The 18,319-nt window shown below is 44.1% G+C and overlaps 1 protein-coding gene across 4 annotated transcripts in view; it reads right to left on the reverse strand.

Moving 5' to 3' along the window:
- The window catches only part of WASHC2C (WASH complex subunit 2C), a 123,186-nt gene that overhangs the window by 49,481 nt on the left and 55,386 nt on the right, over window positions 1-18,319 (reverse strand). For all 4 annotated transcript variants that reach the window (XM_073596530.1, XM_073596529.1, XM_073596528.1 and 1 more), the window contains exons 17-18: window positions 17,522-17,632; window positions 2,937-3,059 (exon numbers count right to left, since the gene is read on the reverse strand). In XM_073596530.1, the coding sequence (XP_073452631.1) occupies window positions 2,937-3,059; window positions 17,522-17,632 (234 nt within the window). The remainder of the gene's footprint in view (window positions 1-2,936; window positions 3,060-17,521; window positions 17,633-18,319) is intronic.

Consider the following 18,319-nt stretch of genomic DNA (forward strand, 5'->3'; position numbering starts at 1 on the left):
ATGCCTCTTACTAAATACCTTGGACGGTCTACTTTCCAGAAAGGGGTAATTTGAGGGTATTTGTGCTGTCCTGGCATTTTTAGACTTCAAGAAATTAGGTACATCAGGACTGATCAATTTTTAGATACATACCATAGTTTGTGAACTCTATAAAACGTTCCTACAGACTAAATAATATACACTGATTTGGGTTATTTTCACCCAGCTAATGTAGCAGAATACATTTTGACCTACATTTATGAAGAAAGATTTTTTATTTGCAAAATTTTATAACAGAAACAAAGAAAAACAAGTTTTATGTTTTACATTTTCGGTCTTTTTTTGTTTATTTAGCAAAAAATAAAAAACCCAGTGGTGATAAAATGCCACCAAAAGAAAGCTCCATCTGTGTGAAAAAAATGTCTTATGGGTACAGTGTTGCATGACCGCACAATTGTCATTCAAAGTGCGACAGCACTGAAAGGTAAAAAGCAGCCTGGGCAGGGAGGGAGTGAAAGTGCCCAGTATTGAAGTAAAGTGGATGTAAACCCTCTCCTATACCCAGTGAAGTGAACAGCCTCAGATGATGCACAGAGATTAAACAAATCTCCCTACATAAGTTTTACCTGTTTATGAGAGCTGTGCTGTGACAAGACAAGCCCTCCTCTAATCTACTTGTCAGAAGTTATCATGCTGATAACAGAGGAATGAAACAGCAGAAAGACACAGGACATAGTGCTTTGGAGAGAGATAAGTAAACACTACAGATATATGTGCCCAGGTCAAATTTCATGAAGCGGGTTTACATCCACATTAAACAGAGAGCAATTATCACTGACAGAAGTCAGCCCAATACCCTCTGTTGTAAAAAAGCAGAGGGGTGAATAGCTCCAAAGCAGTAGTTTACCAACCCTTGTTTTCAAGATGCATGAATATTTAATGGAAAAATATTTCTTCAAGATGTAGAAGTGAATGTGATCATTTTAAGGTAGATATTTTTATTTTATGTATTAACTTTCATTTTACCTTTAGATTTCTTCTAAAGCCTAAAGCTTTTTAAGCTTTCATTAGATTAGGAAATGGTTACAACTCGTGAGGTTTATGTCCTGCCATACCTGTCCCATTGGGGAGATTTCCCTTTACTTCCTATGGCAAAGACACAACAGGAAGTGAGAGGAAATCCCTTCTTAGTTCTTACTGAAACATGCATCACCATAAAAAATGTCCCTTCTCTTGTTCCAATGAGTAAAATTTGAGATTTTTTCTTACTCTGTCACAGGAACAATGTTTCTCTGGACAGAGAAGGTGGATCTCACCAGCAGGGATACAGACCCCAAAAATAACCCTTTCACAACTAAAAGGGTTTCATCATAGAAGAACCTTTATGATGAAGGCCATTGGGTGAAACGTGTCAGAGGAGTGTTTCTGGGGGTGGGACCATGTGCTGAAGCTCGTCGACTGATTATAGGTTTGCCTGACTACACATCATCCATGTGGGCACTATGACACAGTTGTGTGTCCTGTGCATGGCCACGTTACTTATTATGCCACGGTGGCATCACGCATTGGGGTGTAGAATTATCTCATCTCATAACCCCCACTGCAATTGTTCTCTTAGTTTGCCCTCACTTCCCGTATGTTGTCTTCCTCTAGATCAGTGGTTCTCAACTCCAGTCCTCGGGACCCACCAACAGGCCAGATTTTAAGTATTACCTTGGGGAGTTGCAGACTAGAATACTGCAATCACTGAGCAGCAAGTGATATCACCTGTGATGTATTTCAGCTATCTTGCAAACCTGGCCTGTTGGTGGGTCCTGAGGACTGGAGTTGAGAACCACTGCTCTAGATGAAACCATGCATTTGCATTTTCCATATTACGACAGCCATTCATGTATATGCAGTGTCACACAAAGTATTGACCATCCAGGGGACATGTGTCTACCAATGTTTTTAAGTAATGCTACCCGTAAGTACAATTAGAACGCTGGGGTAGTTCAGGTATATGGAAAAAGTTGGTTTGATTTATTAGGTATATGTTTGTTGATCTGATTCCTTGTTGATATAATTCTTTTCAGAATTAGGCATAAGGAAGCTGTAAACATAAAATCAACCAGCAGAGCAGAATAAGTTACTCTGTCCTGAGGAAGCGGCTTGTGGCTGCGAAACACATAGACCTATTTTGAAGCATAACTTATACCTTTACCTTTTTTTTGGTACACAATATAATAAAATATTGATTAATGACCCATATGTTGCAGATGCCCATTGTATAGTCCTATCTTTTTTGTCTTTTTGTTATATAAGGAATCAATGAAATAATGGAACAGTAACATTTAAATTGTGAAAGTCACATTGACTTGAATTACTTTCAAGTGAACAAAAAGTGCCCTTTATAAATGGTCCACAGCAGTGGTTTCCAACCTCAATACTCAAGTACCCCCAAAAGGTCATGTTTTTGGAATTTGCCTCACCCTAGCACAGGTGCTTTAAATCAATGTCAATGGCTTGGTATTTATGACATCTATTTTATCTAAGAGAAAATCCCAAAACATGGCCTCCTGGGGGTACTTAGGGACTGAGGTTGGGAACCACTGTTCAAGAGATTTAAAGTTGCTACTGAAAAGAGCACTCAACACTGCCCAATTACAGTGCGACAGTTTTGGGATCTCTGTTTGCGTTATTAGCTCCATAAAAGTAAATGGCACAGCAGAACGTTTCTTTACACGTGTCTTTGTTAGAGGGGATTGCTGCATTGCCCTTGGAAAGCCAGCGGGTGTACTTCCCATCATTACACGCAACATAAAGAAGTGCTACAGGCCTCCGTATTAGGAACACATTAAAAAAAAAAAAAAATCACCCCAACACAATAAGTTTTATTTTAGTATTCCATTAACACATAAAAATAATCATGTATTCACCATGATATGATACATTATAATTCAACAATAAAACAGTACCTTTTCAACACTGGTGAACAAAGTGGACTTCTGGGTTTTTGAGGCTGTGGGTAATACAGGCTGCTGAGTTGGTTTAGTAGTGGCTGGCATTGGCTTACTTTCTGGTGCAGCACCAAACAAATCCTGAAACATTTCAGTTAGCAAAATGTATTACAATAAACAATTATTATAAATAAAATAAATCAATCAGCGCAAAGTTTGTTAAACCCCTAAAAACGAATGCAGCTAGCACAAAAGATAATCGCATAATCCAAACAGAATAATTTACACAAAGGGTGCAGCGCATGAATTATATACTAGTTAAAACAGTCTAATATGGTCCAGCAGAAACATAGGAGGGAGTACAGATCTCAGCAGTCACCAAAGAAGATTGCGCGTGTCGGAGCACACTTCAGGTAAAACACGGTGACAAACCCTCTACTTCCAAAGCACTCGCTTCGCTCACCTCAAATGACAGACCACTGAGCTAACAGATGGTCAGTAAAGCAAGTCCCATTAGGGAAATATCCTCCAGAAACAGGCAGGAACTCCAGTCGATTCCCTCAGGGTGTAAAGAGGTGAGAACAAAGATATATCTAAGTGCACACTGTTGGCCAGTTTAAAACGACTTTTAATTTAAAAATGTGCTACTCACAAATATCTGTTGTAAACACGCATATCCAGAATATAACTGGTGGTGCAGGAGATACAGAACGTCAGTGAGTGACATCAGCGTGTGGCTCCTCCCCGTACGCGTTACGTTAAAAGAACTTAGTCAGCGGGGCGGAGCCTGCGTGTGTCACCTGTCCTCCTGATCGCGTCAGATATCCATGACGGCCTGACATGTATATGCAGTGTCACACAAAGTTATAAGAGGACAGGTGACACACACAGGCTCCGCCCCGCTAAATAAGTTCTTTTAACGTAACGCGTAAGGGGAGGAGCCACACGCTAATGTCACTCGCTGACATTCTGTATCTCCTGCACCGCCAAGTATACTCTGGATATGCATGTTTACAACAGATGTTTGTGAGTAGCACATTTTTAAATAAAAAGTAGTTTTAAACTGGCCAACAGTGTGCACTTAGATATATATTTGTTCTCACCTCTTTACACCCTCGGGGAATTGACTGGAGTTCCTGCCTATTTCTGGAGGATAGTCCCTTAATGGGACTTGCTTTACTGACCACCTGTTAGCTCAGTGGTCTCATTTGAGGTGAGTGAAGAGAGTGCTTTGGAGGTAGAGGATTTGTGACCATTTTTTACCTGAAGTGTGCTCCGACATGCAGAATCTTCTTTGGCTATTGCTGGGATCTGTAGTCCTCCCATCTTTCTGCTGGACCATATTGGACTGTTTGCACTAGTATATAATTCATGCGCTGCACCCTTTTGCATAAATTAAGCAATTATTATTGTAAAAATGAAAGAAGTGTACTAAAGCGCTGATAACTAAATAACCTCGGTGTATTGTGTAATAAATTATGAAAAATTTGTGATAAAAAAAGACTATAAATATATGTGCCTACCCTTGATAAAGTCACGTGACGCAACATGTCGGGAGGAGCCAGGTGGCGTCATCCGATACACAGTGCCAGCGGTGAGAGGAAGGAAAATGAGATCTCTCCTGATTGTCTCACGAAGCGCTGTTTTTTTCCTTTTCAAATGCGAGTGCATATATTGCAGTTGCAGACGATCTTATATGATAGTTATACTGCGCAATGATATTTTCTCTTCTCTTGTTTCCTAATATCCTGTACAACGGATTGGGAGGATTTTTACCTACCATCATAGTAAACCTCAGAACTCTGCAGTCCCGTTTTGATTGTTTGATTGAAGATAGTTGGCTGAGACGGTTCTAAATTGTTTTTTTATCTGAACATACGGAGTACAATTGTTTGATGTATAGAGGATTGAGATCATTACAAGTTTTGCTGCTACAATCTATTTCTCTCATGTACTTTTATCTGGAGTTTCGTATGAAGATTTATATTTTAACATTTTAGTAGCACTGGTGGGACTTTGAAGTGGTATCACTTGTTTTTTATTTTTATTCTATATTTATACGGAAGTTGATTATTAGCGCACTTATAATAAATTATTATTATTGTAATTTTGCTTAATTCATAAATTGACCTTATTTTTTGCATTTGCAATTGTTACATAAAAGGTAAATAAAATATATCTTGCATTAGCAGCAACATGAAAAACAAATCTTTCTCAGCCCATTTAAGGATTTAGGGCTACTACAGTAATCATTTCTCTTATTTTTTTCTTGTATTAAAGTGGAGGTTCGCCCACCCCGGCAAAAATTAAAAGCCAGCAGCTACACATACTGCAACTGCTGACTTTTAATAGGACACTTACCTGTCCTGGAGTCCAGCAATGTCGGGTGCTGCTGCCACCATTGCCGGTAAGGGAACCCGGTAGTGTAGCATTATGACTTCAGGCCGGGTCCCTACTGCGCATTCGTGAGGCACCGTTGCACTCTCCTACTGGCCCGGCGGTGGGGGGAGGAGGAGGGAGCCGAGCTGCTGACATAATTCGCCGCGGCCCAGATTCCCGGAAGTGGGGACAGAATATCTGTCAAAATACAGGTTATCCGCTCCCCCCTGAAAGGTGCTAAATGTAGCGGGGGGGGGGCTGGCATGGGGGAAGACAAATAGACAAATGCTCCCGGAGCATAAACAGAACAACGAGTGCAAGTGGTAATTCGGGGATTGGTATTTTCCTATATCCGCCCGCGGCCACGCCGCCAGAGGGACGTCTTAATGCTAGCTGGATATCCAGGTCTTCATTCCAACCAGTCCACCTGCTGTTTGGTACAACTCGCAGAGTGACGCTGCAGATCCATGTCCATCTGACCTCCGGTTTATTTGATCAAGCTCACTCAGCTTGCTATTTGGTAAGCGTGCACTTCAGGTGGTGGAGGATCACTATGAGGGGTATTTTCCTATTCTCTCCCTCCACACATTGATCCCTATGAACAGCGATCAGGGGCTTCTTCCCACTGCCTAGTGGACTATCTGTTCATTTGATTTATGGACTAGGTGTTTTTTTTATTAGGTTTCACTATATACTTTGTAGTATTGATTATATGCATTTAGTTTAATACCAGTGTGTTTTTTCACAATTGCACTCAGGTACAGATTTTATATTATTTATCACATATATTCACATATATAGTTCTAGGGTATAGCGCAGTTCCTTTTTCCCTATCTTCTAATGTGCCCATGGGACAGGAAGTGAAAATAATTCTCCTAAATGGGACACAGACAACCAAAAATCTTGACAGGGGTTTTAACCTCCTGCCCCCCCAAAAAAGTTAGCTTTTCATATACTTTAAAGGCTGATGTGTGCACCCGAGTTTCACCCAGGCATGACAAAACAAATCCCCTGCATCTGGTGCTCTATGATCACTGAGGACTATGATAGCATGTGTCATATCTGCAGTTTCCTTCATCTGTCTATGAAAGAATAATTGGATTTTCCTACATTCTTTCTTGGAGTACGTCACAGAAAACAGAGCAGCCATAAGAACTAACTGGGTTATACACCACCTATAGGTGAATGGATACTGGCAAATCAAAAGACAGGAAGTTCCCCCTATATAACCCCTCCCATACAGGAAGTACCTCAGTTTTGTAGCAAGCAATAAACTTCCCAGACAAGAGTGGAGGGACCTCTGTGTCCCGTGATGTACTCCAAGAAATGGATTTCACAGGTAAGAATGTAGGAAAATCCTATTTTCTTTATCGTACATCACGGGACAGAGAGCAGCCATAATAACTAACTGGGATGTCCCAAAGCAATGCTTCTGAGAGGGGAGAGACCGCGATTACTACAACTGCCATCAGAGTAACAGGATCAAAATTGCAGTCTGGAGCACACTGCGGACAAATGCCATATCCTCTTGCGCCCTAACATCCACCTGATCAAATCTAGTGCATGTATGCAGAGAAGACCAAGTAGCGACCTTGCAAATCTGAGCCATCGAAGCCTGATGAACCCATAAAGCACTCTTCTGGTAGAGTGTGCCCTTACTCGAAAAGGTGGGGCCTTACCCCTTAAACTATAAGCCTGAATAATAACCTGGCAAATTCATTGGGAGATAGTTGGCTTAGATGCTGCCGGCCCATTTTTGGGCCCTTCTGGCAGCACAAACAGAGAATCAGTCTTCCGAATCTTAGATAGACTCTGATAGCTTGTACTACAAATCAAGAGAATGAAATAACTTCTCCTCCGTAGATGGTGGCTTTGGGGAAAAAAGACAGCGTAATATCCAGATTCAAATGAAAACTGGACACTACTTTAGGCAAAAATCCTGGGTGTGGTCGCAACACCACTTTATCCTGGTGCAGACTCAAATATGGCCCCTTACAAGAAAGGGCCACAAATTCGACACCCTCCTGGCCAAGGTTATTTAAACCAAATTAAAAAAGCTGAGCTAGACTTACCGGCAACTCCTTTTCGGAGAGTCTTCCAGGACAGCCCATGAGACCTAGGGCTCCTCCTACCAGAACAGAAAACACGGTAACCCCCACCAGATAAAGGGGCGGGCCTCCAGGCCCCATGTCAGTATTCTCGAGACCTGTAGGACGTTCCTTTAAAACATATGCATAACACACATAACTTCAAGACAAAACCGGGTGGGAATCCGGCTGTCCTGGAAGGCTTTCAGAAAAGGAGTTAGCAGTAAGTCAAACTCAGCTTTTCTCTAAACGTCTTCCAGGACAGCCCATGACACAATGAGCCAGAACTTACCAGTCTAGGGATGGACAACTGCCTGAAGGACCTTACGACCAAACGCCTGCTCCTGAGCGGATAGGAGAACCAGGCGATAATGTTTAACGAAGGTCAAAAAACTGGACCATGTGGCAGCCCTGCAAATTTGTTCCGGTGAGGCTCCAGCCCACTCAGGCAAAGGCGCGGTGACAAAAGGCGGAGGAACTTCCCTAACTTTGTAAGTTTCAGAAATAGCTTGCTTTATCCATCTAGCCAAGGTGCCGTTAGATGCACTCTTTCCCTTGTGTGCTCCTGAAAAGAGGACAAACAAGGCGTCCATTTTTCTAAAGGTCTTGGTGACCTCAAGGTAGATGAGAAGAATTCTTCTCACGTCTAAAAAACTAAAAAAAAACTTTCTTGGGTTGCCCTTTGGCGAACTACAAAAGGTTGGCAGTACAATGTCCTGGTATCTGTGGAATGTACTGGCCACTTTAGGCAGAAATCCTGGATCAGTTTTCAAAACAACCCGATCCTCAAAAATTGTGAGGAAAGGCTCCCTCACTGATAGGACCTGTAACTCACTTACCCTATGAGCTGAGGTAATTGCCACAAATTGTTTTTAAGGTAAGTAACTTAACTGAAATTTCCTCTAGGGGCTCAAAAGGGAATTCTACCAGGAGTTTGAAGCACCAGGAACAGGTCCCAGGTTGGACAACTTCTAACCACTACTGGCCTGGACCTATAAATTGATTTGAAGAATCTAGCTATAGTGGGATTTTCCAAGAAAGAAAATTGGAGAAAAACACTGATAGCTGCCGCCTGTACCTTTAAGGTACTAACTGAAAGACCTTTGTCGACACCCTCCTGAAAAAATTCCAAAATTGAAGAAACATGAGTTAATCTTTGATTTTCAGATAAAGAGTTAACTTTCTAGCAAACCTTGGAATATATGGTTCTAGGGTCTTGACTACTTTGTCAGAGAACCCCTGGGCGTTTAGTATCTTTTCTTCAGATACCAGGCCGTCAAGCTTAAAAGGAAACCACCTGTGGGTGCGACAGTGGACCCTGCGATAAGTATTTTCTCTTCGGAAGTGGAGTCCCTAAACCCGGGGTCTGTAACAGGGAGAACCATGGCCTCTTGGGCCAGAAAGGGGTTATTAGGATAAGATCTTTTACTTCTTGAAGAAACTTCCGGAAGTAGCTTGATCGGCAGGAAGGCATAACAGAGGCCGAATGGCCATGGATTCGCCAGAGCATCGATCCTCAATGATTGAACCGTTGGGTTCAGAGAAAAGAACTTCTCTGTCTTGCGATTGTTCTGACAGGTCCGCTTCGGGACATCCCCATCTGTCGGTGAGGCCCGCAAAGATTTCGGGATGAAGGGACCAATTGTCTCGACATACCCGGTAGCGGCTGAGATAATCTGCCAGACAGTTTTGTGTCCCCTTCAGGTGCACTGCTGTAATTGAGGCTAGATTCCCTTCTGCCCATGATAAAATCTCCTGGGCGATAGATTGAAGTATCTGACTCCCCGTACCTCCCTGTTTGTTGAGGTACGCAACCGTAGAAATATTGTCGGATAGAATCTGCAGATTATGACCCCTGATTTCCGTCTGAAATGCCGACAAGGCTCTCTGAACTGCTAGAAGCTCTCTGATTCGATGAAGTTCTTGCTTCCCTCGAATTGTGTTGCTGAGGTGGGCTCCTCATCCCCAGGAACTCGCATCCGTTGTGATCCTCTGGGATATAGGAAAGAACCATGGTAGACCTCTTGTTAGGTGCAGGTGCGTCCAGCACCACAAGCTTCTTTTTACACTGGAGGGTAACAAGAACCTTAAATCCAGGGAACTTGCGTCTCCATTCCAGTTCCTTAGTAGAAACAGCTGTAATGGGTGTTGATGAAATCTTGCCCATGGCACTGCGGGAAAGCAAGAGGTCATCAGACCCACTGCTCTTGAAACCTCTCTCAGCGAGACCGACTGACTGGTCTGTAAGGCTGACATTGTTTGCATAATTTTTGAGACCCTTTCCTGCGGGAGAAAAATGTTTTGGTCTACTGAGCAAAATTCGTACCGCAGATATGTCACTTTCTGGGACGGAATAAAGGAAGACTTCTCTTTCTTTATTAACCAGCCTAGAGATTGAAGGAAGTCCTGTACAGTCTGGAGATCCGCTAATAACATTTGGTATAACTCCGCCACCACTAGGAGGTCGTCCAGGTAAGGGATAATAGTTATCGCCTTTAACCTTAGCAGAGCCAGCGCCTCCCCCAACACCTTTGTAAAAATGCATAGGGCTGAGGACAGACTGAAGGGGAGGGCTTGAAATTGAAAGTGGCGAATCTCTGTTCCCATTTTGACCGCTAGTCTCAGAAATCTTTGGAAGGCTGGATGGATAGGGATGTGTAGATAGGCATCCCTCAAATTCAAAGTGGCCAAGAAGCAGTTTGGGTAAAGCAGGTTTTTGATTGAGAACACCATCTCCATACGAAAGTGCTTGTACATGATCGAACGGTTTAGAGACCGGAGGTTCAGGATAAGCTGATATTTTCCTGATGGCTTTCTAATGACAAATATATGGGGATAAAATCCCTTCCCCTGATCCGACTGGGGAACCGGGATCAGCACCTTTTGATCTAACAAGTCTCCAATTTGGAGACCCAGGGCCCTCGCTTTTACCCGATCTTGGGGAGGGAAGGTGACCAATAATCACTCTGGTGGCTGGCAAGAAAATTTCAACCAGTACCCATTGGTCACTAGGTCCAGGATGAATGGACTTGAGGTGACTGCTATCCACTGTGGGAGAAAAGCCCTCAATCTTCCCCCCACTGGGAGACACGAGTCACTGTGGCTTGGCCGGTTGTTGAGGAATGTTAAGCAAGACGCCCCCTCTACCTCTGCCCTTGTGCCCTGTCCAATGTTTTTTGGGTCTTTTGTCCCTTTCTCTAGGACCTTGCTGCCTACTTTTGCCACGAAAAAACTTTCTGGCTGTCGGCTTTTTCTTATTCTCTGGAAAGGCCTTTCTTTTATCGGCCGTGTGTTTCCAGCACCTCTTGCAGACCTGGGCCAAAAAGATGATTGCCTCTTAAGGGGTAACTTTGAGGCAGTGTCGCCTGACCAGGTTTTAAGCCATAGGCTTCTTCTGGCAAAATTCACTAGGCCGAGGTCCTAGCTGTCATCCTTACCGTCTCTGTGGAAGAATCAGCCAAAAACCCCACTGCAAGAAAGAAGAGAGGGAAATATTTCAGAATCTGTTCTCTAGAGGTACCTGCCAACAAATGTGTTTGTATTTGTGTCAACTATACTTCCAAATTTCTGGCTACACAAGTGGAGGCCAGAGCTGATTTAAGATTCCCAATGGCTGAGTCCCAGGCTCTGTGAAGGACATCTCCTCTTTTATCCATCGGATCCCTAAGTGTGCCCATATCGTCAAACTCTAGGACCGAGTTTTTTGAAACTTTTGAAAGAGGTGCGTCCAACATAGGATTTTTGTTCCATGGCTGCGCTGTGTCCTCTTCAAATGAAAACCTTCCTTTAAGTTTACCAGAAAAGAAAGGTTTTCTCTCTGGATTTTCCCACTCCAGCTTGATAGTATCAAGAAGGGAACTATGCATGGGAAAAACTCTAGTCTTTTTCTTATGCAAACCTTTGTACGCAAGGTCATGTTTAGACAATTGTACCTTCTTCTCTTCTATATCAAGTTTCGTATAGATAGCCTTTAATAAGTCATCTACATCTTCCAATGATAACTTATACCTCGAGCCCCTTGCAAATTCTTTATCCCTGGGCCCTGTATCTGACCCTGATTCTTCCGGAGAAGACTGGGCAGATCCGGCATCAACCTCAGAGTCTTCACTCTCCGCACTCTGGAGCGCTGGGACCGACTGAAGTAGTAACTGGAGATGGACCCTCTGAGGGAACTTGAATCTTGTCAATTAGAATTTTAAATGAGCTAAATGTAGACGTAAGCTCATCTCTAACAGAAGTCAGCATTTTCTGACAGGAGACTACTGGGTCATCCTTAACTAGGCTGTCTATACAGGTGCAGCAAACTGCTTTGCTCCACGAGGAGCTCAATTTGTTTCCCAAACCGCACATTTCCTTTTTGGTGGCTGCGCTTGGGCCTTGTCCTGAGTCTTAGCTTGCAAGAGAACAAATAACCACAATACATTTTATGCCACATACACCCCATAACACCCCGTGCAGGAGGAAAGGAAAAATGTGCCCCCTTCACCTAGTCCCTACTGGTTACAAGGGGGAGAACACTCACAGAATGTGCAAGTAAAATACACTTCAGGCTTACCTGTGAGGTGCTGGTGTTAGGGCCTGCTTCTGCTGCCTGCGCAGGTATCACAGAGGAGTCCATCCTGCCCCTGTAGTGGTCTGCAGCCTCTGCCGGGTTTCACTCTTAAACACCAGCTTCCCAGTGTCCCTGTTCGCACCATTTAGAGACAGGAATTAGCGTCTCTGGCGCCAGCTGATGATGTCACAGGCCCCGGAAGTGACCCCGCCGGGTACTTCCTGTGGGCCAGCTTGGAACGCATAAGTTCCGCCCCTTCACACGCGCAGCTTCCTCTCTTCCCCTGCACACTCCAGCCACGCTGTTTAACAGGGAGAGAACAGCCGACTGCCACCATGCGGCTCGCAGACTGGAGCTCTGACGTACACTGCGGTGCTGGCATTCCCCATGCACTGAGAAGCAGGGACAACAGCCACAAGCTAGTGGATGTGCCGATTTGGAACCCAAGAAGAAAGAAGGAACAACACCCCAAAACGCCACAGGAGCCATGCTCATGAGACCTAGAGGAACCAGTTCCAGGAAACATGTTACCCCCCCATCCGGAGAAAACACTAATACTGACATGGGGCCTGGAGGACCACCCTTTTATCTGGTGGGAGTTAACGTTTTTCCTGTCCTGGTAAGAGGAGCCCTAGGTCTCATGGGCTGTCCCGGAAGACTCTTCTCTTGTCAAGAGAACCATAGGAATATGCCGAATGGGCTCAGAGTTGCCTCTGTAGGACCCCCAGAACTAAATTTAAATCCCAAGGGCACAAAGGTGGTCTTAACTGGCGGCAGCAACCGGTCCCATGGAATCACTAAGGCATCTGCCCCGAGTGCAAGCAGATCCCTGGTTCTGGACACAAATTTATCTGGACACACAGTTAGTTGTTGAACCTGGATGCCAACAGATCTATGTCCGGGACACCCCACCGCCGGTAAATTAATGAACACATTTTGGGATGTAGGGATCACTCCCCCGTCGGCTGGAACTTCTGAAATTACTCCCTGAGACTTCAGATGATCCAGTGCCTGAAAGAAAAAGGCTAATGGATCTGTGGGTACGTTGGATCTTAAAAACCGAGAGGGGGGAATCCCCCGGAATTCTATTCTGTATCCCTGAGACACCGTAGAAACAACCCACCTGTCCTGGATCACTTCTTCCCAGGCATCTGAGAACTGTAATAGCCTTCCCCCCACTCGACTGAGTGGGGGCGCCCCTTCATAAGGTGGGTTTAGGGCCAGTCTTGGCAGGCCTCTGGCCCCAAAGCTTCTTCTGCCCTTGACCTGGAGGTGTGCCTCTAGACCCAGATGGCTGAGGCCATTGAAACTGCCTGGAATTCAAAGTACTTGGCACTGGCTGCTAGTCGCTAGCCCCCATGAAAGATGGTCGTTTACTTCTTCTCCTAACTGTTAGAAGCGCACTCTTCCCCCCTGAAATCTTTTGGATATATTAATCCAGATCGTCACCAAATAGGTGCTCCCCATGGAAGGGGGAACCGGTTAGTAACTTTTTACAGGACAACGCTGCAGACCAATTTTTTAACCACAGAATTCTGTGCATATGTATTGACAGAAGAGCAAAATGTGAAACCTGCTGAATGGAATAGAGGTCGACCGATATATCGGCCTGCCGTCTTTTTTTACTTAATCGGCATCGCAGATTGTGCTGATAAAAAAAGCCGATTATAACTTCAGCAGGACTTGCAAATGACTTCAGTAATAGAAGTCAATGCAAGTTTCCTGGAGTTATCTGTGGAGAGGATTCTCTCCTCCCTGGGCAGCCTGCCAAGTCTGATAAGAAGATACATTGTATCTTTTCAAGTTCTTTTATCAATAGACTGAACTCTGTGTGCAGAAGTTCTCAGTTTAACCATTTAAAGACTCAATCTTTTCTGATACTTGTTACTTACAAGTAAAAATCCTGTATTTTCTGCTAGAAAATCACTTAGAACCCAAAAACATTATATATATTTTTTTTAGCAGAGACCCTAGGGAATAAAATAGCGGTTGTTGCAATATTTTATGTCACACGGTATTTGCGCAGCGGTCTTTCAAACGCAATTTATAAAAAAAAAAATTAATGAAATAAAAAAAAAAAAAAAAAATAAGCAGTAAAGTAAGCCCATTTTTTTTCATCCAAAAGTTTTGATTACCTGTTTTTGTGTATTTAATATTTAAGATATAGTTATTTTTTTTTTTAAATCTAAAATTATACATACAAGTGAACTGATTGGAGGTTTGTTTTGTTTAATAAATGTTTAAATGTAAAAAATTTTCTGTATCACTTATTACTTAAGGCTGCTCTCACACTGGAGCGGGCATGCGTTGACGGTAAAACGCTGTTAGTTTTAGCGGCGCTTTACCGTCATTTTAGCGGTGCTATTCGGCTGCTAGCGGGGCGCTTATAACCCAGCTAGCGGCCGAGGAAGGGGTTAAATGCGCCCATGAAGCGCTGCTGCCGAAACGCTTTGCAGGCGCTTTGGCAGCGGTGCGCATTCATTTCAATGGGCAGGAGTGGTGGAGGAGAGGTATACACTGCTCCAAAGATGCTGCTTGCAGGACTTTTTTTTTTTTAACATCCTGCCATCGCATCGCCTCAGTGTGAAAGCACTCGGCTATCACACTGAGACTGCAGGGGAGCCGTTTTACAGGCACTTTACAGGCGCTATTTTTAGCCCAAAAGCGCCTGAAAAACGCCCCAGTGTGAAAGGGGTCTAACTGTTAGATTTTATGAGATGAAGGGGAAAAAAAAAAAAAAAAAAAAGAAAAAAAATCGGCCTAATATATCGGCCCAAAAAAAAAAATCGGCATCATATATCGGCTATCGGCCACCGCGATTTCTAAATATCGGCATCGGCATCTGCCAGAGAAAAACCCATATCGTTCGACCTCTAGAATGGAATCCTTAAGAGCACCTACTTCAAAACACAAGGCGTAAGGTAAATCTGCTATGTCCTAGGCAGACCCTTAAAGCGGTTGTATACCCGCTGTCTTCTTTTTTTTTTCTACACCTGCAAAGGAAAAGGCATAATGAGCTAGTATGCACCGCATACTAGCTCATTATGAGATACTTACCTTAGAACGAGGCGCCGGCATCTCACCTGGTCCACGCCGAGGGAGCTGACATCTCCCCTCGGCGTGTCTTCCGGGTATCGCGGCTCCGGCCCTGTGAGTGGCCGGAGCCGCGATGCCGTCACTCTCGCGCATGCGCGCGGGAGACTTCTGCTCGGCAAGCTCCGGAGTTTGCCGGGCTGTCAGCCGAGAATCCCCTGTGCGCATGCGCCGCTGCAGACAGCGGCTCATTGCGAGGGGAATATCTCCTTAGGAGATATTTTTTTTACCTACAGGTAAGCCTTATTATAGGCTTACCTGTAGGTAAAAGTTAAAAATAAAGGTATACAACCGCTTTAACTACCCGTTTAATCCAGTCTTTTAATGACTGACAAATTTCCTATAGCTGCCACCGCCGGTTGTGCTGCATAGCCAGCAATAGCAAACAAAGCCTTTAGAAAATATTCCAATTTTTGATCCGCTGGATCCTTGAACACTTGTGCATTATCTACAGGACAGGTTAAACTTTTATTTACAGAAGAAATGGCAGCATCCACCGTTGGCATACACCATTTCTTTGTAAACTTTTCCTCCATGGGGTACAAAAGTGAAAACCTTTTGGAAGGAACAAAAACCCTGTCAGGGTGATCCCAGTCAGCATGCATAATTCGCTCCAACAACGGGTGCAAAGATAAGGCCTGAGAACTCTGTGGAGGGCGCAAAGAGCCTAATGAAGAGAAAGAAACCTCAGAAACCTCTAATGGAGGAAACTTAAAACCAGACCTTAGCATCTCAGTAAGAGACTGAATTAAACTCTGGGACTGGGAGGCTGAAAATGGCTCTTTCGACCCAGATTCTCCGGAAGTGGAATCCTCAGCCTGACCTTCCTCTAGGTCATCTACAGCCACTTCTTCCACATCCTCTGCCCAATCCTGTTCCAATGGGGGGGGCTTAGGTGAAGGGGATCTATGACGTTTCTTTCCTCCTTGGGATACTGAGGCAATCATGCCCGCTATTTTTCCCTCTAGGCTAGCTAAAGCTGATGCCAAATCGTCCTTTGTCACGTAGGCTGAGGCAAAAGCATTTGAAGTAGCTACTATGCCAGACAACCATAATGGCTCAGATTGCCCACTCGCTTCTGGCCTTTCAGGGGAGTTTAACACAGAGGATGCACGGCTAGGATCCTCCGATCCTGACGGCAGCACACTTGCGCCCCTTGCTGCTGTGCCCCCCCCTCCTACTCCTCTTCCTGAGAGGACATTTCCCTAGGCAACAAACTCTGAGGTACCAATACCACCTGTGCACTCAATCCACCTGCAAGCTGTAATCAGCTATTGGCAGTACACAGCTAGTTACCCCTGTATCGAACCTGTCAGTGTCTGATCCATCCACCCACAGTGAATCCCGTGCCCAGCTGGAGATGCTCTGTGTCCCTTTCAGCTTGTTTGTAGGAGTCTATGCGGGCGAGACCTATTGCCTGGGCAGGGAAATCCATCCCCGCTGCCCGCCAGGCTAATTAGGGAGGCCGGAAGTCTCCAAGGAGGAGAATATACATGCACCATAGCTGGCTCCGTGACATCACTGCCCTCTAGTGGAGAGATCCAATATGGCACCCGGTTCTAATAACTGTAAGTTGGTGTGTCTTCCATCTTTTTTGTTTCCCTTCAGGTAATAGCGCACAATGTCTTTCAAGCAATCACTTACCAATCCTGCTGCAGGACTCTGCTTATAGCCAGACTTCAATCTTCACCCATCATGGAGGGTTCTGTTTCCTATGGACCTTCAAGGACTGGGTCCCCCTATAATCTGTAGAGCACCCTGGTCTGGATCTTCTTTGGAGTTTTTCTTACCAAGGGCCTGGATCCCAGGGTCCAGCGCCGCAAAAGGTCACATTACAGGCAGCACCTCGTAGTGCTCCATCTAATTGAGCCTTGGGTACCATCCACTTTCGTGTTCCAGCATCCGGCTGGATCTGATCATATTGTCCCTTAAATCCTTACTGATCTTTGTCTGGGACATAATGTTAAAACATGAAGAGCTTCTCCAACCATGACCATCAACTCTCAAGACACTGGCGAAAAAAACGGAGGTACTTCCTGTATGGGAGGGGTTATATAGGGGGGGGGGGACTTCCTGTCTTTGATTTGCTAGTGTCCATTCCCCTATAGGTGGCGTATAACCCAGTTAGTTATTATGGCTGCTCTGTGTCCCGTGATGTACGATAAAGAAATAATAATGATGTTCTGAAGGTTGAACCTATATGGACTTCTATTTTATAATGCTAGATATGACAGATCCTATACACTGGCTTCAGCCTTTTGTTCATCAGCCCCTGTGAACTCTGAGGACTGCTGCCCATAGGGTTCAATAAACCCAACAGGAAGCTTTAGACAGCATTGCAGTGCCTGTAAAAACAACAAACGAGGTTCAGGTACACAGCAAGCATCCCTTTTCATAACACCAATGGGCTAATGTTGATATAACATTATTTATATGAGTTAGCTTTGACTGAATGGTATTTTAAAAACATTTTTAGAAATGAAAAAGCTTACTTCATCTTCATCATCAAAGAGAGACAAGGCTTTACTGGTCTTGGTTGCTGGTGCCGCTGATGTTGCTGCTTTAGGCTTGCTGCCAGTTTGACTTGGTAAAAATAAATCCGACTGGTAAGACAGAAATGGTGGTTAGATAGAACACTGTAAAGACAAATAGTGGCAGAAATAACAGAGAGATGAAAGGGAAACTGAAGAGTTTCTGGATTTTCCCAATTATTAAAAATATCTAGCTGAAAACTCCGGCATGTATTTACCATTGCACTGAGCCCTCAAACATGACCTATTCCACAAGGTACCTAAAAAACACTCTTTAATTTTTCTTTACCTGTCCGATATAAAAACACCTTCTAGTTAAAGCGGAACTTTAGTCTAAAAGTTAAGTCCTGATAGATCACATCATGTTGGCCCCTTTTTCAGGTATAGCTTCGTAAAACAATAAAAATAAGTGTCTATACTGTTTAAAATCCAGTAATGCACTGTCTCACCCTGCTCTGCACATGTTCACTTGCTCTGGTGCTGTGCCTAAAATCAGAGCCTCTAGAGACCGATCACCTAACAGCTTTAAGAGTTACTGTTGCTGAAAGTGGAAGAAAGCAACAGGAATGAGACAGATTGTGCTAAGGGAACACAGATTAGGGAAGGAGAAAAGAAAAGCAGGAGCAGAGGCGACAGGACAAACTCTGCTGAAGAAGACCCAAAAGATTTAAACTTACAAGGATAGTGTATTATCTCATCTCCCTGATATTCTCTCCCTTCTCCATGAGGGGCAGCCTGTGAACTTGTGAACTTCAGCAC

Source organism: Aquarana catesbeiana, linkage group LG08 (genome assembly GCF_042186555.1).
Source record: "Aquarana catesbeiana isolate 2022-GZ linkage group LG08, ASM4218655v1, whole genome shotgun sequence".
NCBI lineage: Eukaryota > Metazoa > Chordata > Amphibia > Anura > Ranidae > Aquarana > Aquarana catesbeiana.